We start from the raw sequence: 21,373 nt of genomic DNA, 5'->3' as shown, positions 1-21,373 counted from the left end.
GGCGGCGGGCGGACCAATCAGAGTGCGAGCCTGGCCGGGGGTGTGGCCTGCGCGACGGGACGGGGCGCCTGGGCGGCGGGGCCAGCGGATGGGGCGGCGGCCAGAAGGGCGGACCCGCCCGGCTCGAGCAGTCCCGGACGCTGGGAGGAAGGAAGGGCTCGGCGTGCAGGTGACTAACGGGGTCCGGCGACAGCGCGGGGGGTGGTGGGGTGGTGGTGGCTGGGCGTGGCCCGTAGTCTCCCCGACGTAAGGCCCCGGCCGCCAGGCCCTCGACGGTCTGGTTGGATGGGGACGTCGTCCGGGACACGGTACCGACGTTGGCGGCTCCAACCTGGTTACCGGTTTCTTTTGTTCTCACCACCGACCTGAGAAGTAGGGCTCCTGGTCCCCACTTTACAAAAGGCTCTGAGATGTGGGCAGAATTGCCCGAGGTCACACAGTAAGAAACAGCCTCGCTCTCTTGCCGAGCGCCTTGCCCCAGGTAGCTTCTGGCTGCAGTGATTCTCATCTGGGGACAAGGACAGGCCTTTTGCAAGTTAAGACCATTTTAAGCCCAGCACCAGTGGCTCACACCTGTCGTGCTAGCTACGCTAAAGGCTGATATCTGAGGATCTCAGTTCCAAGCCAGCCAGGGCAGCCATACACCTTCCAAAAGCCTTGTCTAGTGCCCCTGACTCCTCTCCCAGTGCCCCGTACCCACTCCTTGCCAACTGTCCCTGCATCTGAAAATTCCATTAAAGCAGTATCCAAGCCAGGCACCAGTGGCTCCCACTCACTCCTAGCTACTCAGAAGGCTGAGATCAGAGGATCTTTGTGCAAAGCCAATCAGGGCAGGAAAGTTCACTCCAAGGGCAGGAAAGAGGATGATCCACAAGACCGTGGTTATATATCTCCAAAATAGCCAGAAAGGAGCAAGACTGGGCTGGGAATGTGGCTTAGTGGTAGAGTGTTTAACTAGCATGCATGAAGCCCTGGGTTCAATTCCTTATAATATAAGCAGAAAAAGTGGAAGTTGTGAAGTGGCGCTGTGACTCAAGTGGTAGAATGCTAGCCTTTAGCACGGAGAGGTTCAGGAACAGAGCCCAGGCTCTGAGGTCAAGGCCCAGGACCAGCAAAAAAGGAGGAGGAGGAGGACGAGGAGGACTAGGAGGTTGAGAAGAAGGAGGAAAAAGAGGAAGAGGAAGAAGAGGAGGAAGGGGGGGAGGAGGAGGAGGAGAAGGGGGAGGGGGAGGGGTGGAGGAGCAAGAAGAGAAGGAAAACAAGCAGCGGCTGCAGCAGCAGCAAGGCTCTAGGTGTGGCTTTAGTGCTAGGGGGAGCAAGTAAACTGAGCAAGCATTAAAAACAAAAACAAAAACAAAAAGCATTTTGAGTTTTCCAGTGCCCTGATAGCTTTATAGTTATTCAGCCCCCTATTTATTATAAGCAAGGTACTATTTGTCTGTGGGATATTTCTCCCTTTGTAGGTTGCTCTAATGCTATTGTTACCTCCTGAAACACCTAGAACAACTTCAGTGTCCCTCATTAGCTTTCCTGAAGTGGGGCAGGGAAGCCTGAAATATTTGCTGTTCAGTTATTCCTTCATCTTTGATTTGGGGCTCAAAGTGACCACAATTATTAGACCCATTTCACAGATACAAAAAGGAGGCTGCAGGGATTGAAGATATTTCCCAGCATCTCCTCTCCCCGCCAGGAGAAATGGGGACATGAGTGAGTCCACCTCACAACACACTGTTTCTGCCTCCTCCTGCACTTTCCAAAGGCCTTGTCTAGAGCCCCCTTATCCCTTATTCCTCTCCCAGTGCCCACTTGCACCCATTCCTTGACATCTGTCCCTGCAACTGAAGGTTCCTCTACTGAAGCACTATCCAAAGCCAGGCACCAGTGGCTCCTGCCTGTAATCCTAGCTACCCAGGTGATGGTGATATGTGGATTGTGATTCAAAGCCATTCCAGGCAGGGAAGTTTGTGAGACTCTTATCTTCAATTAACCACCAAAAGGTGGAACAGTGGCTCAAGTGATGGAGTGCTAGCTTTAAGCAAAAAAAATAAATAAATAAATAACGCTCAGGGACAATACCCAGGCCCCTAAGCTTAAGCCCTAGGACAAAACACACACACACACACACACACACACACACACACACACACACACACACACACACACACACACACACACACACACACACACACACACACACACAGAGAAAAGCAATGTCCACATGTATTCTCTACACTCAGCTGTTTTCCCCTGGCACTTGCTTGTCCTTGTCCTCAGATGAGAGAGTTACTGCAGCCAGATAACCCCAAGCTCAGCTGCAGGTAAGAGTCCCAGGCTTCTGAACCTCAGGCCTTTCTCTGCAAAATGGGCATCTTGTCTTTAAGGTGCCCGGCCTATTGCCAGGCTGAGCCAATCCTAGTAAGGATGTGAGTCTCCTGTTGCTGAGGCGGCCTGTGGCTGCCTGGGATGCCAGGCCCTTTTTGCTCAACTGTGAAGGGGGCAGGGGTGGGGCAATGCATAGTTGCCTCCCCTCTTCGCCCTTGAAGAAGTCCTGACCAGAGGCTTGAATGTTTATAGGTCCCTCTGGGCAGGGGGGTGAGTTACGTAACACCAGATGTCTGCAACTGGCACAGGTCCAGGTCTGAGACTCACTTTGCAATCCCAGAGCCCCTGCAGGCCCTCCCTGCCTCTCCCCTTCCCCCTCCCGCCTTCCCCCTCCCCTAGCTCTCCAGCCAGGGCTGCTGATTGAGGGCAGTCAGCTACACGACTATCCAATCACAGCTTACCCTGGAAGTTGACCATGACCCCACCTACCCCTGGAGGTGGGAAAGCCCACCAGGAGCTCAGCTGCCACATTTCCCTCCGTGTAGGAGCCCCCCTTTTCGGCCCCCACTGTCCTTTTTTTTTTTTTTTTTTTTGCCAGTCCTGAGCTTGAGCTCAGGGCCTGGGCACTATCCCTGAGCTTCTTTTACTCAAGGCTAGTGCTCTACCCCTTGAGCCACAGCACCACTTCTGGCTTTGAGGAATCAAACCCAGGGCTTCATGCATGCTAGGCAAGCACTCTACAACTATGCCACATTCCCAGCCCCCCTCCCCCCAACTGTCCCTTAACTAACACCAACCTCCTCCCTCTTTGCCCCTCCAGACCCTGCTAGAGCCAGCCTACCCTTTGCCACCTGAGGACCCCCAGAGATAGCAGGTACGGATTGAACAGCGTGGGCCGGTCCCCGGGCATCCGCCATGAGGTCACCAGTCGGCCCTTGAGTGGGCTCCCAGCCGTGCCCTCTGCTGGCTTCTTGTCTGCCTGTCAAACAGGGTCCAGTGTTGGCCGCGGGTCCCTTTGGTGGGATGGGGTAACCCTGGCCTCAGCCTCGCTAGCCCATTCTACCACCAGAGAGGCCCAGTTTCCCATCCTCTCACAGAGCCGCCAGGAAAAAAGCTGCCTGACTTGTTTGCAGAATATTGTCTGACTGACAGGGCCTTAGGCTTTGCCCGTCCCTGGAGAGGTGTGTGGTACATCCTAATGTCAAGCCATGCGCTGCCAGGGGGAGGGCAGTGCTAATCACAGATTTATGTCCGGCCCATGCGCTGCTTATTTGCCAGTTATTTTGCATGAAGTTCTAACATGAAATAACCCAGAGATTATTATGGACACTTCAGATTGTTTTTGCAATACCTAACGATGTGGAAAGTCACAGAGGCATGGCTCAAGAAGTGGGACAGTTGCTTAGCAAGTGGGAGGACCTGAGGTCAAGCCTAAAGTAGAAAAAAAACACAAATGTGGAAAGCCAAGTACCGCTGGCTTGCTTCTGTAACCCTAGCTACTCAGGAGACTGAGATCTGAGGAGCATGGTTCAAAGCCAGCTAGGCAGGAGACTAGTCAGTTAACTAGCAAAAAGCCGTAAGGGGAGTTGTGGCTTAAGGATGCTAGCCTTAAGCAAAAAAAGATAAAGAACAGCACCTAGACCCTCAGTTCAGGCCTCCGGACTGGTGTGCACACACACAAACAATGTAGAAATGATAGGCTCATCTTCCTCTAAATGTCTGGAGCCAACGGGGTCAAACAAACACTACTCAATCCCACTTGTCACCTTTATTACCTGCCTGGCCTTGAGGACACTAGTTTGTAACCCCACTTATGTAAAAGGAATGAGTCATAGGTTTGCACACAGATACCACAGCAGAACCCTAACGTGCTCCCCCTTTGAAATCATCCTTATAGGTGAAACTTGAGGCCACCGCAAAGTGGAGAGTCTGGCTCAAAGTCATGGCAGGTAACAGGCAGGGGGCAGGACAGGGCCCAGGTGTCCCCGGTCTGGAATCTGCAGATTCTCAGGAAAGGAAGCTAACCACCACCAAGTACATGGCCAGTAGAAGGGGTTTTAGGGGTGGGGTGTGCTGTACCACAACCCATTACAGCCCTGGCCATTAGCCTGGATAGCATGAACACGCCCCCCCCCCCCCCCAAGACAAAGCCCGTGGTGGCAATCTGGCTCACCTCTGCCATACTCTGGCATACAGGAGGGCTAGGTGCATATGAGTGAGTGAAAGAATGAATGAATGAGGCAATGAATGAATGAGACGCTACTGGTGTGTGGGTGGAAGCTTCCCCCTGTTGCTGGGAAACTAGAGCCCCTGCCCCCCAATATTGCTATTTCCTCTTTGTTCACAAAGCTACAGATCCAGGAAGTAACAAGAAATGAGCCCAAAAGAGAAGAGCAAAATTGTCCTAGCCCCTGTTAAGTGATTAGATGGGAAGTCTAGCCTCTGAGAAGTTAGTGGGAGGCCATGAAGATCAGGGGCAGAGCCAGGAAGCAGTATGGGCAAAGGTGGGCAGCAGAGGTCCTGAGTCCTAGTTTGAATCCAGCCATTGACTGGATTCAATGACAATTCTATGGCAACTCCTCTGCCTGTTTCCTCATCTGCACAGCTAAGAGGGACAGTTTGGCCAGGTGGTGGCAGCTCACACCTATAATCCTAGCTATTCAGGAGGCTGAGATCTGAGCATCATGGTTCAAAGCCAGCTTGGGCAGAAAAGTCCACGAGATGCTTATCTCCGATTAACTACCAAGAAGCTGGAAATGGCACTGTGGCTCAAGTGGTAGAGCACTAGCCTTGAGCACAAAAGCTCAGGGACAGCGCCCAGGCCCCGAGTTCAAGCTCTAGAACCAGCAAACGTAAAAACATTTAAAAAAGAGGGACAGGGACTGGGAAGGTGGCTCAATGGTAGAGCACTTGCCTTGCATGCCTGAGGCCCTGGGTTCGATTCCTCAGCACCACATAAGCAAAAAGAAAAAAACCGGAAGTGGCACTGTGGCTCAAGTGGTAGAGTGCTAGCCTTGAGCTGAAGAGCTGAGGGACAGCGCCCAGGTCCCGAGTTCAAGCCCACAACCAGACCCAAAAAAATAAAAATAAATAAAATAAAATAAAAAAGAGTGACAGCTCTAACTAGTATCAAGGCCACACCCAGGAGCTCCAGTGCTCACGGTCACATCTGGCTTCTCAGGAGGCAGCATGGGGAAGAAGTAACCTAGGAAAACAGTCCAGAACAGTCCGTCTCCTCTTCTGCCTGTGCTCCCTGCCTGCTCTGACCTCACCCCTCTAGAGACTGAGGCTGATGAGAACCGCCTGTCTGCAAGTCACAGGGAGGGCGAGGCAGAGTCTCGCTCCAGCTGTAACCAGGCTCAGCAAGCCTCACCCCCTGTGTACATCTCTGTGCTTCTAGAACCCTGGAGAGCCTCCAGGCCCAGCCAGCAGTAGGTACCTCCTCAGCCCTCTCTGCTTTTCTGGCTCCAGCTCCCTTCCCTTCCCCTCAGCCTTTCCCAGCCTTCCAGACCTGGAAGAACCTTGCCCTTGTCAGGGATAAAGCGCCATTTGCCTGGAGAAAGACAATGTTACCTTCCAGAGGAAGTGCAGCAAGTTAGAAGAAAAGACCTGTGCTTCTGACCCCAAGATCCATCTGTTTACCCAGGTCTCTGAATCAGAGATGGCTCCACTAGCCAGCTTCTCAAGGACCCACCATGCACACAGGTAACTCCATGACAGAGCCAGCCACAATCGGAATGACCTCAGGAGGTCAGCCAATCTCCAACATGACTCTTTCCCCTTCCCCTTCCAATGTGCCCAAGCCCATAACCCAACTACCGAATCGGCCTGCTTCTGGTCAGTCAGTGAGTCTGTGCCTCTGCTTGGTTCTGACTCGTCAGGCTTCTCTGGCTGGAACTGGAATCAAGAAAGAACACAGTTTAACCCAGGCCCCCCTCCCCCCCCCCAGGGTCCATCCATCCATATAGCTATCTTCTCAATCATCCTGTTACCACCTTCCATCTAGTATCCAGCACCAACAGACTCAGGTATCCATCCATCAGCCACCCTATATTACCTAACCATCATCCATTCAACATCCACTATCTGTCACCCATCCATATTCCCATCCTCCACTTATTTATTATTATCCAACCATCACACATCTAGTCATCCATCCTTCCAACGTTTATTCATTCACCCATCCTTCCAACATTCATTCACATCTTTCATCCATTTACTCATCCATGCAACATCCATATGTCCATGTATCTATTCATTCATATATCTATCCATATACCCATCCATCTAACCTGCCCTTCCCCAACAGACATTCATCCATCATCTAAGCCCCATTCATTTACCCATCACCTATCATCTACCCAACATCCATCATTTGTCCATCACCCATCTGTCCAACACCTATCATCAGTCCATCACCCATTATCTACCCCAATACCTATCATCGGTCCATCACCCACCATCTATCCCAATATCTATCATTTGTCTTATTACCCATCATCTATCCATCATCCATCATCTATCCAATACCTATCATCCACCCAACACCTATCATCTGTCCATCACCCATCATCTGTTCAACACCCATCATCTATCCATCACCCATCTATCCAACAGTTATCATCTGTTCATCACCCATCATCTACCCAATATCTATCATCTGTTCAACACCCATCATCTATCTATCACTCATCTATCCAACAGTTACCATCTGTTCATCACCCATCATCTACTCAATATCTATCATCTGTCCATCATCTATCACCTACCCAACACCCACCATCTGTCCATCACCCATCATCTACTCAACATCCATTGTATGTCTATCATTCATCATCTAACACCTATCATCTGTCCACCCATCATCTACCCAACTCCAACACCTATCATCTGTCCATCAGCGATCATCTACCCAACATTCTACCACCCATCATCTACCCAACACCTATCACCTACCTAGCACCCATCATCTACCCAAGATCCCACCAGCTTCTCTTTTCCCATGCATTCAGCATCCATATATTCACAGATCAGCCACCTATTGAACTGAGCCACTCCTTTATGTCAGCCCTGGCTGGGAGTCACAGCCCCCACCCCCCACAGAGCTCATGTTTCTTAAGGGAAATGATAATCTACTGTGACAGATGAAGTGAAACCAAACTGCCCAGCCCAGGAGGGGGACCCTAGGGGTGAGGTGAGTACTCAAAAAGGCTTTTCAAATTTGAACAATGAACAGACATTTGCTTGGAGATAGGAACCACATGTGCAGAGGCAGAGAGACGTGTGCTCAGAGACCTCCAGCCAGTACAGCAGATTTGCCAGAGCAAAACAGTGTTGGATGGAAGGGAAGGAGGCTTGAATGTTGTGCAAATGTTTTTTGGGAGGGACAAGTTGCTTTGTCATCTATGAAATGCCCAATCACCAGCCCCTATGTCTCCCAGAGCCTCAGGTGAATAACTCCAGCTCAAGTCTTCCTGACATCCCACCTCCCTGTGACAAGCTAGCCTGCAGCAGGCCACTGGACACAGCATGGTGTCCATGAGCAGTCTGTGGCCACCACCCTGCTGTCCCACAAATCTGATGGTGACAGGAGGGCAAGACCATGTGGGTTTACTCTGTACCGCCAATGTCCTTATACTGAATGACTAGAGATAGTCATCAGATCCCAGCCTGGGAGAGGTGCAGGGGAGAAGGGCTCTCCTGTCCTGCTGAGGGCCCAGAAGCTTCCTAAGTATATGGTTTAATTGGGGTGACCCTTGACAAATGCTAACAAGTCTGAGCCTCAGTCCCCAGAGCACACAAGACACTGTGCCCCAGTAAGCCCCAGAGCCTGAAGCCTTGCCATCCATGGAAGCAGCAGCCCTGCGCTGCACCCCAAGGGGCGTGGAATCCGTATCTCCTAGGGATGCATGGCAGGAAAACGCTTGGTCCCATTATATGGCCAAAAAGCGAATCTAGAAGAGGCTGGAGGGCCAAGAGAGCTGTGGTGAGTTGTAGGGCGCTCTCTGCCTACTACCTTCAGATGAATGATCTGGGCTTGCAGAACACCTACTGTGGGCCAAAGCACCTACTATGTGCCAGGTACAGGACCTACTGTGCACACAGCCATCATTTAAAGAGCTTCTCTTAGCAGCCAACTCTACTCAGTGAGTGCTTTGAAGCTTCCTCTTGGTTTTGTTTGTGTGCTGGTACTGGGACTTGAAAAGGGCCAAAGGCTCTGTCCCTTAGCATTTTCCCTCAAGGCTAGTGCTCTACCACTTGAGCCACAGCTCCACTTCTGGCTTTTTGCTGGTTAATTGGAGTTTGGAGTCTCAAGGATTTTCCCACCTGGGCTGGCTTTGAACCTTAATTCAGATCTCAACCTTCTGAGGAGCTAGGATGACAGGTGTGAGCCACCAGCGACTAGCTGTGGCTTCCTCTTTGTATCTGAGGAGATTTAGGGGCCAGAGAGGGAGGGGTATGACCCTACCTGGGTTCAGTAGGGGGAGCAGAGACAAGGGGTACATTGGCTGCAAACCCAGGTAGGGCAGATATGAGCCTCAGATCCAACACAAACTAGGAGTTGTGTGGCCAAGATGAGAGTAAGCCCTGACCAGAGTGTGTACCTTAAGGTCTCAGGGTAATGGGCACTGAGCCCACCTGGCTTCCAGCTGCCCTCTCTGCCTCTACCTCAGGTTCCTCACCCACCAAGGAATGGTGTCACTCACTCTCACCAGGTTGCCATGGAAACCTGATGGCAGGCGCACACAGCACCATTTGGCTGGGGCTTGGCATGAAGTAAAGGCTCAGAGCGGGCTGGTCAGCACTTCTGCTGACATGTTGTCGGGACTGACCTCTCTCTGCGTTCATCCTGATCTCTGGCTCCTGGGGAGACTGGGATTAAAGGTGTGAGCTACCTCACCCAGCTCACAAGAGGCCTTTCTACAAAGTCTTGGCTTGGCTTCCTGGCCACCCTTCCCAGTGTGACAAACTTACCTCAGGCTCTGGCGGGCTGGGGCCCCCCAGCTGGCCCGGCTGCTCCAGATCAGCCAGAGTTGCTGTTGCTGGCCCACTTGTCACTTTGGTGGTTGGCCACTGGGTGGAGGTGCAGGCTGGGCTGGGCGGCTGGGCTGGGCTGTGGGGCTGCTGCGCTGTGCTGTGTCCATTGAGGAGGCTGGCATTTGCCCAGCCTTCAGGATGGTGCTGTTGCTCTTGCTCCTGGGTTTCCTTTGTGCCTGGGGGGCCCAGATCTGGCCCCCCAGCCTTGGCCGGCTCACCCCAGGGCTCAGCAGAGCTCTTGCGAGGCAGTTGGGCCTGCAGGAGCTCTAGGAGGCCTTCCCAGTCCAGCCTTGGGAGTCGGGCCCAAGCCCCCTCCCCGGGGGGCTGGAGGAGGCCCAGCAAGTCCCTCCAGTCAAGCTGGGCTTGCCTGTCAGGGCCCTGAGGGGGCGGGCCTCCGCCCTCTGCCTCCCAGCCCATGATAATGGGGATCTCGGGCTGCAGGCCTTCCCAGTTCTCTGGGGGGTTCACAGGCTGGCAGAGGCTCCCTTGGACCTTGTGGGGGGGTTCCTCCCAGGCCTCTGGCTGCCCCCAGCTTTCCCTGTGCTCCCTGGAAGGGCTCCTCTGGGTCCCCTCCAGGCTGGGCTCCTCAAGTCCTGGCCAGTCCCCACGTATCCCCGAGTGTTCCTCCTGGCTGCCCCAGCTCCTTTCCTGGTGTCTGTCTGTCCGTAGCTCTCTCTCCCGGGGCCTGGCTGATGTCCTGACGGGTGGTGAGGACCCCTGGATCCGTCGGTCCCCCTCAGGTCGCCTGTCAGGATGAGGGGCCTCTGATCGGCTCCGCAGGGCTGGTTCTACCTGCTTGGCGGGGGGCTTGGCCACCTGAGGATGAGGTGAGGGGCGGGTGAGGCCCAGGGGCCGCTGGGGGCTCCGGCCAGGCACCGGGCGAGGCGAGGCTGTGTCTCCACAGCAGCCCGGATCCAGGGCGGTGGAGACACACACAGGGTCTCGGGGCGCCCCTCCGCGGGGATCAGCTCTTCCTTCTCACCCGCGTTCCGCAGTTCCAGAAAGAGATCTGCGAGGATCTGCTCGCTTTCTGGGGCTCCCCCCCTCCCCTGCCCGCCCCATCACAGGGTATCGATTCCAACCTGGGCTATCAAGTACCCAAATTTCCACCCGCAGGACCCGTCCCGCGGGGGTGGGCCTTGCCCCTCCAGGTACCAGGGAAGGAAGGGTGGAGGGTCTGTCCTCCAAGCGCCAATGCCATCCTTTACATTGTCAGTACTGCTGGGAAGAGGGAGAGCCGGGCACCCCGACCAGTGCTTTGACCCTCGGGGATGGCCTCCCTGCCTGGCCACCAAGGGGAGGGGGGAGGCCCGAGGCATCCCCTGGGGCCCGGTGGCTGGCACTGCTCACCTGCCTACTGGGGGCAGGGCTGGACTGTCTTCGGAGTTGGCTGTGACCTTGGCTGGGCCGTGGTGACCGTCCCTCATCCCGAGCCTGGAAGGTTCCGGGGGCCTCAGACTTCCTATGACCAAAGGCAGCTGCTTCTGAGGGATTTCGGGGTGGCTCCATTCCCAGCCCCCACCCCTACCAGCCCTTTCCTCCCACCCCAAGATATGGGAGATATGGGAGTGCCAGAGACACCCCCCAAGAGTGCCCCCAAGCTCACTGGAGGGTCCTCGTGAGGGATAACCCTCCTAAGGGCCTCAGTTTCCCCTTCTGAGAAATGAGGTTGATCAGCGCTGTCGAATCTGCCCCATGGGATGGTGAAGAACACGGAGAAAAGGAGTGAGTGAAGGGAGCAGGATGGGGGAGAGGCGGACCTTGGCTGTCACTACTTCCTGTGTCACCACTTCCTGTTACTAACCAGCCGCTCACCAGCCACCAAGGGCAAAGGTTAGACTGGTCCTGAGGGGAATTGGATTTATTGAGCACCTACTGTGTACCAAGCATCGTGCACACGTCATCACAAATGTTGAACAAATGTTTATTGAGCATTTCCTGGGTTCCAGATGCCAACCCTTGGGATGCCCGAGCCCACGTGGCCCTCAGCAACCCCAGGTGGCAGGGCCAAGGGTAGATGGTACGGGCCTGTACCCCGCTACTTCTGCCCTTTCCTGGTCACACTGTAAATAAGAGTTTCTTAAGCTCCTTTTGTCCTCTCCTCAGAGCTAACAGGACTCCAGCAATCAGCCTTGAAAACTCCAGAACATTCTAGCTGTTGGTGAAAGAGCTTTTAGCGTGATGAGAAGGGAAACACACCCTTTCGTCACCTCTCAGCCTTTTGACTAAAACTGATGGAGAAACCATCTTCCCTCCCCAACAATTCCAGAAAAGCCAGCTACGTTGGCAAATGTCACAGGCAACAGAAATAACTCTAACTGGTGGGAAAAGTCCCCCCTTCCAGGAAGTTGTCTTGCTTCATAATGGGTAGGAGACTGGGCACAGTGGCTCACGCCTGTAATCCCAACTACTTGGTAAGTGGAGATAGGAGGATCAAGGCCAACCTAAGCAAAAAGTTAGGGAGACTCTTTCTAAAGCACTGGATGGTTTACATTTGTCATGCTAGCAAGGTGGGAAGCATAGATAGGAGGATTTCAGTCCAAGGCCGGCTCAGTTGGTGGAGCTTTTACCTAGTAAGCACAAGGTCCTGAGTTCAAACCCTAGTACCGCCAATTTTTTTTTTTTTTTTTTTTTTTGGTAAAAGTAGAAGCTACAACTACACTGTGTACATTGTGACCCTCCCCTAACAGGGGTGTCGGAACCACAGCAGGAAAAACTGTGAAACTCTTCTCTCGAATTAACCACCAAAAAGCTGCAAGTGGAGCTGTGGCTCAAGTGCGAGAGTGCTAGCCTTGAACAATAAAAGCTACAGGACAGTTTCCAGGCTCACAGTTCAAGCCCCAGGGCCGGCACAAAAGCAAGCACTGCAGAGGTTGCAGGGAGGGAAAACAAATTCAGGTTTGGGGCTGGGGGTGCTGTATCCGTGCAGCCTTTGCCAGCGCCATTAGACCCAGATTGAGGGAGTAAGTGGAGTTTGCGGTGGTTCTCAGTGGTCCACGCAGAGGCTCCTTTCCTGGGAGCATCTCAAAGGCTGAGGGTTCTCTGACCCCCTGTGATTTTAAATCAGATTTGAGGTGACCGTTCCCTTGTTCTGTGAGAACTGAGGTCCTTGAGTGGATCTCCCCAGAACTGAAATCTAAACTCTAGGAGCTTTGGTAAAAGGTGAGACTCTCCTCCCTACTGGGCAGGGGATGAGGGGAGGGAAGGAAAGCGGAAGAAGATGCCCTACCATGCCAGGATTGGAGGAGCCCAATGTGAAATGTTCCGCACAAATTCCAGCTTGCTCCACAGGCAATCTCTTCCCTCCCCCTGCCCATTAGTCCGAGGCACTCTAGAGGATTCTAAAGTACGCCCCCCTCCATCCCAATACACAGACCCAACTTTTCTGGGTCTGTGTATTGGGACAGTGGCATCTTCTAGAGCCACCTGCTTAGGGGTTGGGGTTATGACCCCAGGGATGACCAAGTTTCTTTTTGGAAGGTTGGGTGGGCTGGTTAGCCTCCAGTGCCTTTAAAGAACCAAAGCTAATCTAAAGGCAGGATGTTTTCCAAATAATTGTGGATGCCTATGTGATTGTAGAGATTGAAAAAAAAAAAAAAAAACATCAACCCAAAACATTTACTAGCCCTTGCAGAGAAAGGCCCCTGGCTCGGAACAATGCTCGGACAGAGTAGATGCTCAACAAACACGTACTGGGGGAAAACACAGCAGTACCGCCACCCACTCGTAAACTCAACCTGTCCCTTCCACAAATGAGTAACTGGTTTAGCTCCTGTCTTCAGAGGACAGATAACATTCCTCTTGAGAAAAAAAAAAAAAAAAAGCCATGCAAGTGGGGAAAAAAAAAAAACTTACTGGTTATAAGACCTTGAATAACAAGCCAGGTGCTGGTGGCTCACACCTGTAATCCTAGCTATTCAGGAGGCTGAGATCTGAGGATCAAGGTTCTAAACCAGCCTGGACAGAAAAGTCCATGAGAATCTTGTCTCTAACCACCAAAAAGACAGAGGTATCGCTGTGGCTCATGTGGTAGAGTACTAGCCTTGAGCAAAAAAGCCAAGTGAGAGCTCTAGGCTCTGAGTTCAAGCCCCAGTACTGGAATGGAGAGTAGGGAGGAAGGGAGGAAAAAAGGGAGGGAAGGAGGGAGGAAAGAAAGAAGCAAGCAAGCAAACTAGGTATGTAGGTTTATAGACTATAACAGAAGTGGCCTGTTTATGTCTGGGTAGGGGTACCTAGAAACCCCAAAGTTTGGTCTTAGTTTTGTTGCAAACCTAAAAGTGTTTTTAAGTATTTTTTAAAAAATGGCCAAGGAGAATTAATCCAGTGTGCTGGAGTGGACAAAGGTTGTCTCTTGGATATTAAATGGATCAAGTTTACTGGAAAAGGAAATTTGAAGAATAAGAGATAGGGTTTCTTGTGCAGATTCAAATCTCAGAGAAATGGTCCTTAGAGGTAGGAAAGAGAGGACCAGTAGGTACAAAATATCACATGTCCCTCTAGGGTGCTGAAAATGTTCTAAAATTAGATTGTAGATAGGGTTGTACTTCTCTGCAAATATACTAAAATTCATTGATTTATACACTCAAAGTTCTGAGACGTCCAGATCTGCTTTCTTTTCTTCTCTCTGTGTCTGTGTCTGTGTCTGTGTCTCTCCTGTTTCTCTTGATTCTAATTGAATTCCAGATCTGATCTTTGAAAACCCAGGGACTGTACTGCTGGGGATAGCGCTCAGCAGATAAGATGCTTCCTTTCCCAGCAGTAGCCTGGGACTGTGGACCAAGGAGGATTTCCAGGTCCTGAGAAAGCAATGCTTTGTAAGTGTGTAATTCTCTCATTCAAAATATGGGGTTCCAAGCCAGGCACTATGGCTCATTCTTGAAATCCTAACTATTCAGGAGGCTGAGATCTTGGGGATCATGGTGTGAAGCCAGACTTGGCAAATAGAGTCTATGAGACTTTTAGCTCCAGTTAACCAGCAAAAAGCTGGAAGTGAAGCTGTAGCTCAAGTGGTAGAGTGCCAGCCTTGAGGGAAAAAGCCAAGCAAGAGCATAAGGCTCTGAGTTCAAGCCCCAGTACTGGCACACACACATACACATATACAAATTGGTTCTGAGCATAGCTCAGTGGTAGAGCACCCAATAGTCTATCCCAAATAAGTAAAATCAACGCCAAATAAAGAAAATCGACTACATGACTCTGGCTGGGAGTCTTAAGTGGAACGTCTGTTATGGGACATGTGAATTTGTTAAGACAGAAAAGAATCACAGCCACTTTTTTTTCTGCCTCACACAAGGAGGAAAAACCACCACCACCCTCCCCGCAAATCTCTGACCCTGGACCCAGAAGAGGGTCTGAGAAGTTTGACCTCATTTGAATAAATGGGCTCGTGTTCCCTTCCATTTGACAGAGGAGGAAACTGAGGCACGGGTTAGGCTAGCTCTGCCCCTCACAGGCAGACACCGACAAGTGAAGTCACTCTCCCACCGTCGGACACAGGGCAGGACCCCAACCCTTCCTCTAACAGGCGCAGGCCCCTTCCACCTGTCCTGCTGGGCGGGGGAGGGGGGGGATCCTCCCGGGACCTCGACCTCCTGCCCCCGTCCTGGCTCACCTTCGCTCTTGCCCGAAGAGGCGTTCCACCTCTGTGCGGCCGGGGCTGCGGGTGCGGCCCCCGTTGCTGCCCTGCGTCGGGGGCCCCGGCTCCCTGTGTGCCAGCCTCCGGGGCGGGGGCAGGTCGGCCAGCATGGCGTACTGCTCCCTCTCCAGGTTGTGCCTGGTCTCGGCGGGGGGCGCGGAGCCGCGGGAGCCCGCGCTGCCCGGGGGCGGGGAGGAGGCCCGCAGCAGCGCCGGGTCACTGGGGGGGTGGCGGGGTGGCGAGGAGGCCCGGGGTGCGTCCCGGTGGCCGATGCACACTTGGGGGGGCCCCAGCGGAGAGCCCAGCAGAGAGTCAGTGGAGGGTGCCAGGCTCTCGGTGCTCGTCCCCGGGGGGTCCTGGAAGAGGAGGGACGGCTCCAGGGCCTGGCGGGGCGGCGAGGAAAAGGAGGGCGCGTCGCGGTGTCCGATGCACACGGGGGCGGGCGCGGGGGGGCGCCCGCGCAGGGAGTCCGTGGACGGGGCCAGGCTCTCCGTGCTGGCCCTGGGGAGCTCCTGGAGGAAGAGGGAGGGCTCCGGGACCTGGCGGGGCGGGGAGGAGGCCCGGGGCGCGTCCCGGTACCCGATACACACGGCTGGGGGAAACTGAGGCGGCTCGTGCTGGGGGGGCTGGCTTTCGGCATCCGCTGCGTCTGGAAGGAAGGGGAAGGGGTCGAACGGGGCATGGCGCGGGGGCGAGGAGGCGCGGGGGGCGTCGCGGTGCCCGATGCACACGGCGGGCGGCATGTAGGGGGGGTCGTGGTGGGGCCAGTCGCCCTCAGAGGCCCGGGGTTCGGGGAAGAAAGGGAAAGGGTCATGCTGCAGAAATCGGGGTGGCGAGGAGGCCCGGGGCGCATCCCGGTGCCCTATGCACACAGCACAGGAAGAGGCGTGGGGCGCCCCGCGCGCGCCGGGATGGGGGGGCGAGGCGCCGGCCGGGGGGCCCGGGGCGGGGGCCGCGGGGGAGGCCCGCGCCGGCGAGCCCGAGGCCTGCGGCGCGCCCCGCTGGGCCGGGCTGGCGGGCCGCGCGGCCTGAGGCCTGTCCCCTTGGGTGGGCCGGAGGGCAATGGACGCCCAGGGCACCTCGCTTTGCTTGGAGCGGGACGGCGAGGAGGTCCGGGGGCCATCGCTCTGGGTTGGCCGGAGGGGGAAGGAGGCCCAGGGGATGTCTTGGTTGGTGCGGTGAGGGGAAGGATTTTGGGGGCTGCCGTGTGGAGCGGAGCGGCGGGGGGAGGCAGCTCTGGGATGGTCCCTGGGGGAGCAGCTTTGGGAAGAGCCGGTCCCAGTCCCAGGGTTGCCGGGGTGCAGGGATGAGGGGTGCGGATTGTCCCGTTGGGCGCAGGCATTTCGGAGATGCTCCCATCGGGTGCAAGAGGCTTTCCGGCTCTCTCCTGGGGTGGGGTGGTCACGCGGGGCCGTCCCCGTGGGAGAGGGGGGCCTGGGGTTGCCCCGCTGGGCGCTTCTGGTGGGTGAGGGGGGCCTGGGATGACCCCGCTGGGCACAGGACATCTTCGAGTTCTCTTGCTGGGCACAGGATGCTCTGGGCTTGTCCCACTGGGCGGTTCTGTTGGGAGACGGGGATCTGGGGTGGCACCGTTGGGCACAGGATATCCGAGGGTGGTCACGTTGGGCAGTCCCGCTGGGAGATGGGGGTCTGGGATTGTCCCGCTGGGCGGTTCTGTTGGGAGACGGGGATCTGGGGTTGCTCCGCTGGACACAGGCTGTCCTGGGGGAGGGCTGCTGGGTGGTTCTATTGGGAGAGGAGGGTCTCGGGTGGCCCCGCTGGGCACAGGACATCTTCGAGTTGTCTTGCTGGGCACAGGATGCTCTGGGCTTGTCCCACTGGGCGGTTCTGTTGGGAGAGGCGGCTCTGGGGGTGGCCCTCTGGACACAGGCTGTCCTGGGGGTGTCCCTTTGAGGAAGACAAGCGGGCACGGCAGTTTGGGGGCTGTCGCGTCGTGAGGCAGCGGTTCTGAGGCTCTCTGAGGAGGCCCTGAGGGAGGAGGAGAGCTGAACATGGCTTCGCTGGGTGGACAAGGTTCTGGGACTTTCCCGCGTGGAGATTCTTGAAGGAGAGGACGTTCTTGGAGTATTCTGCTGCGGGGCTGAGGTCCTGGGGTTGTTTCTCTGGGAGACTTGGGGTGGAGAGGAGGCCCGGGGGTTTCCCTGGGGTGTGGAAGCCGCCTGGGCAGGGGAAGGAAGGAGGGTGGCACTGCGAGGTCCACTCCGTGATGTGGCAGAGGAAGCCTGGGCTGGAACCCCCGGGCTGTGTCGCTCCAAGGAAAAGTACCCACTCTCCCCTCGGAGTCGCGCCCAGTGCTGTCCAGCACTCCTTCCGCCACTGCCACCCGAGTCTGGAGAGAGACAGAAGGTTAGAGGTTAGGGGAAGCGTCCCCGCAGCTCTCGTGTTGTGGCCCACCACCCTTGGCCCCCTGGGATGGGAGACCCACATGGCTACCATGCCTGCTTCTGAGAGGCTATTAGGCCTTTCCAGCCACATCAGGAATTTGAAACCAAACCAATGTGAAGCCAAGTGAAATCCAGACTATACCAGGTGTTGGTGGCTCACCCCTGTGAGCAATTCAGGAGGCTAAAATCAGAGGATCATGGTTCGAAGCCAGCCCAGGCAGAAAGTCCATGAGAGTGTGTGTGTGTGTGTGTGTGTGTGTGTGTCTGTGTGTCTGTGTCTGTGTGTGTGTGTCAGTTTTCAGAACCTGGCTGCTATGTCTGAGCCCCTTTGCTCAAGGCTTGTGGTTAGAGTATTTTAGACTTTGCCAGAAAACCACGCAGACATCCAGGTACAAAGGTTTATCGCGGGGAAAGGGGCTGGCAAGACCCCTTCTCACAAGGGAGAAGTGAGAAGAAGCACCGGTTATTGGCTGTATAACCTACTGAGGAGGAGCTCAGAGGCAGAGACCCTGGTGAGGGCCAAGGGCTTCATCATGGCAGACTAGGATTTATGGCTGCTGCCCAAGTAGTAGATAAGGAGCCCTGCAGCTGCCCAGACCCTAAGGTCACTCCAAGGGGCTCTTGCTGCCTTATATGGTGATAGCTGTGCAGAGAAGTGGAGGCGGTTGGAAGCTGATTATTTACTGGCTGAGTATTTACTGCCTTTACTAGATGGGCCTAGTGTTGCCTAAAAGAGGAGCACGCTAAGCTGTGGAAAGGGGAAGGAGCATGCTAAGCTATGGGAAGGAAGCTCATTGGGCTAACACCTGTGCTCTACCATTTTGAGCCACAGCCCCACTTCTGGTTTCCTGGTGGTTAATTGAAGAGTCTCACAGACTTTCCTGCCTGGGCTGGCTTTGAACCACAATCCTCAGGTCTCAGCCTCCTGAGTAGGATTACAGGTGTGAACTACCAGGAAGTGGCTCTAGAATACATTTGTGTAATGCTATGGTACTGGGGCTTGAACACAGGGCCTCACACTCTTGTTTGGTTTTTTCGCTCAAGGCTGGCTCTGTACCATACCTGCACTTCTGATTTTCTTGCTGGTTGACTGGAGATATGAGTCTCAGGTTTTTCTACCCAGACTGGCTTGGAACTGAGATCCTAACTACTGCCATCCCAGGCAGAAAAGTCCATGATTTTCTTATCTCCAATGAACTAGCAAAGAAGTTGGAAGTAAAGCTGTGACTCAAGTTATAGAGAGCCAGCCTTGAGCAAAATCTCAGGGACAGCACTCAGGCCCTGAGTTCAAGCTCCATCAATATCCGCATGCATGTGCATGGGCGCACATACACATACACGCACACGCACACACACACATGCACACACCTCTTGAGGGGCTAATTTAGTTGAAATCAAATCCAGTATTACCCAGCAGGAAAGACTTTATAGGATTTGGTCTCTGCCCTCTTCCCAGCTTGGCCTCTGGCAGTCCCTTCTCCACTCCCCATGCTCTAGCACCCATTCTTTTAGCCCCTGAAACTTGCTATAGTACATCACCACCCCAGGGCCTTTGCTCTTGCTTGCTGCCTTTGAAGTACTGTTCCCTCCTAGCCTGGCTGGCAAGGGGTCTTTGCTCAGAGTCCCTGGTTACCCAGGAGGAGCACTTCCTCCCCGCAGTCTATCTTGTTTACTTGATTATCTGTTCTCTCCCTAGAAAGCGCTGTTTGGGTAGAGCCAAGGCTGTTACCTCTCAGGCTTGCAAAGGGGCCCAGTGCACAGTAGGTATGCAGTTCACCTTGCTGCTACCTCTGGCTCCAGTCCCTACCCTTTTGAGCATCCCATCCCAGACGTAGGCTAGGGCCCACGTCTTTCCCCTTCCGTTTGGACCCTCCCAGCACCTGCCTCTGTTCTTGAGAGTTAGAAGGGATTCAGAGGCCCCAGCTTGACTGAGTTGGCTCATTCATTCCTCCAGGGCCTTGGTCCCAGCCTGCAATTCATGGAGCTGCCACTAGGTGGACAGAGCTGACAGCTGCTTAGTGGGTCACAGGGTAAGGCCCGCCCCCTCCCTGTTTAAGTGGAGGGGCGGGGGAGCTGGCACCTAGGACAAGATCCAGTCCCACCAGGCCATGGCTTTCCTCCAGCTACTGCTGCTTCCCACCCAAGAAGGCCAAGGGCACCGCCATCCAGCCGGACACCCAAACCAGGGACCGTCCCCAGTCCTCTCAGCCTCCTTCCTAAATCTCTTCTATGAACTTCCCTTTACCCCACCCACTGTGGCCCTCATTCCCTCACCTGGGTGGCAGTGAAGGGTGACAGAAAAGCGGAGGGACTGTGTTCTGTCCTTCCCCAGAAGGCCCCAGCTGTTCACGGCTTGTCTTCCCTGTGTCCTCACCCCACACCTGGGCTTGAACCCAAAGCCTCTTGTTGCTTGCACATGGCTGGCATGCTACCACTTGAGCCACCTGTGTGTGTGTGTGTGTGTGTGTGTGTGTGTGTGTGCTGGCACTGGGTCTTGAACTCATGGCCTGACACTCTTGCTGAGTTTTGTTGTTGTTTTTTCCTGCTCAAGGCTGGTACTCTACCATTTGAGCCACACCTCCGCTTCCAAGTACTGATTAATTGGAGATGAGTTCTCAGATTTGTCTGCCTGGGATGCCTTTGAACCCAGATCTTTCGATCTCCTGAAATCCTCAGATCTCAGCCTCCTGAGTAGCTAGGATTACAGGCGTGAGCCACCAACACCTGGATAATGACATTTGTTAGTCTCATTCATTTACCCGCCTTCTTCCCTTCCTGCACCCCCTCTGACTCTCTCCCCGTCACCCCCATTCCTTGTCATGAGAGTGAGTCAGGCCCCTTCTGCTTACCTCTGCCACAAGCATCTCCTTAAATGAAAAAAAAAAAAAAAAAGCTGGGTGCAGGTGGCTTGGGCCTGTAACCCTAGCTACTCAGGAGGCTGAGACCTGAGGATCGCAGGTCAAAGCCAATTAACTACCAGAAAACCAGAAGAGGCACTATGACTCAAGTGGTAGAGCGCTCGCCTTGAGGTGAAGAGCTCAGAGACAGTGCCCAGGCCCAGAGTTCAAGTCCCATTACCGACAAAATAAAAGATTAGGACTATGCACTGGTGGCTTGCGTCTGTACTCCTAACTATTCAGGAGGCTGAGATATGAGGATCATGGTTTGAAGCTAGCCTGAGCAAGAAAGTCTATGAGACTCTTAAGTCCAGTGACCTACCAGAAAACTGGAAGTGGAGCTGTAGCTCAAAGCCTTGAGCAAAAAAGCTCAGGGACAGCACCCAAGTTCAAGCCCCACAACTGACAAAAAATAAAACGGAAAACAACAAACCACCTCCCCTGACTACAATGCCATTCACCCTGAGACGGCTGGGCCCAACGCGCGGACTGTGTTAAACTGCTAGATGTTCAGTAACATCTTTAGAGTCTGTCTTCTCCTAGCCAACCTGCCCTCTGGTCACCCTGGCATCATGTCACCTCCCTGACGGGCAGATCTCTCTCCCCCCGCCCCTCCCCGCAGCTTCCTTTAATGGAGAATGGTCCCTGTTCTGTGAGATTGGCCTAACCGCAGCTTTTCTCTTTCTCTTAGGATATTTACCCTGATTTCCCATCCCCCATCTCAGCCTTAGAGGCTTGCACAAGGGGCTGACCTTGGCCACCAAGATGAGCCTCTTGGCCTACATTGGGTCCTGGTGAGAATCCTAGTGACGTTGATTGGCAAAGACTGTGAGACTGTGCCCTTCTGTGGAGCTGATGAGCAGCAGACGACGATGGCACTAACAATGGAGCTGGATTCTAAGTGGTGTTCAAACACCTGGATGCAGCCATACCTGTAGCTGCATCTCTTTTATCTTTGGGAGTCATTCCATTTCTGTTCCACTAGCTTCTTTTTGTTGTTGTTGTTGGTCATGGGGTCTGAACTCTGGGCCTGGGCGCTGTCCCTCAGCTCTTCAGCTCAAGGCTAGCGCTCTACC

General features: G+C 54.3%; 1 protein-coding gene and 1 long non-coding RNA gene across 4 annotated transcripts in view; one reads left to right on the top strand and one right to left on the bottom strand.

The window, feature by feature from the left end:
* Positions 1 to 21,373, bottom strand: part of Triobp (TRIO and F-actin binding protein) — a 46,955-nt gene that overhangs the window by 25,120 nt on the left and 462 nt on the right. For 2 of the 3 annotated variants that reach the window (XM_069999476.1, XM_069999478.1), the window contains exons 2-6: positions 14,972 to 17,345; positions 10,711 to 10,822; positions 9,298 to 10,176; positions 6,142 to 6,219; positions 3,164 to 3,301 (exon numbers count right to left, since the gene is read on the bottom strand). In XM_069999476.1, the coding sequence (XP_069855577.1) occupies positions 3,164 to 3,301; positions 6,142 to 6,219; positions 9,298 to 10,176; positions 10,711 to 10,822; positions 14,972 to 17,345 (3,581 nt within the window). The remainder of the gene's footprint in view (positions 1 to 3,163; positions 3,302 to 6,141; positions 6,220 to 9,297; positions 10,177 to 10,710; positions 10,823 to 14,971; positions 17,346 to 21,373) is intronic. The other variant, XM_069999477.1, reaches the window with a different exon arrangement.
* Positions 84 to 21,281, top strand: LOC138811726 (uncharacterized). The gene is made up of 5 exons (XR_011367491.1): positions 84 to 169; positions 3,143 to 3,196; positions 4,220 to 4,271; positions 5,814 to 6,027; positions 20,989 to 21,281. It is a non-coding gene; the product is annotated as an uncharacterized lncRNA (long non-coding RNA).

This window comes from Dipodomys merriami, unplaced genomic scaffold, assembly GCF_024711535.1.
Source record: "Dipodomys merriami isolate MVZ:Mamm:240054 unplaced genomic scaffold, mDipMer1.0.p SCAF_55, whole genome shotgun sequence".
NCBI lineage: Eukaryota > Metazoa > Chordata > Mammalia > Rodentia > Heteromyidae > Dipodomys > Dipodomys merriami.
The sequence above is the reverse complement of the archived record's forward strand: the minus strand, read 5'-3'. Positions and strand labels throughout refer to the sequence as shown.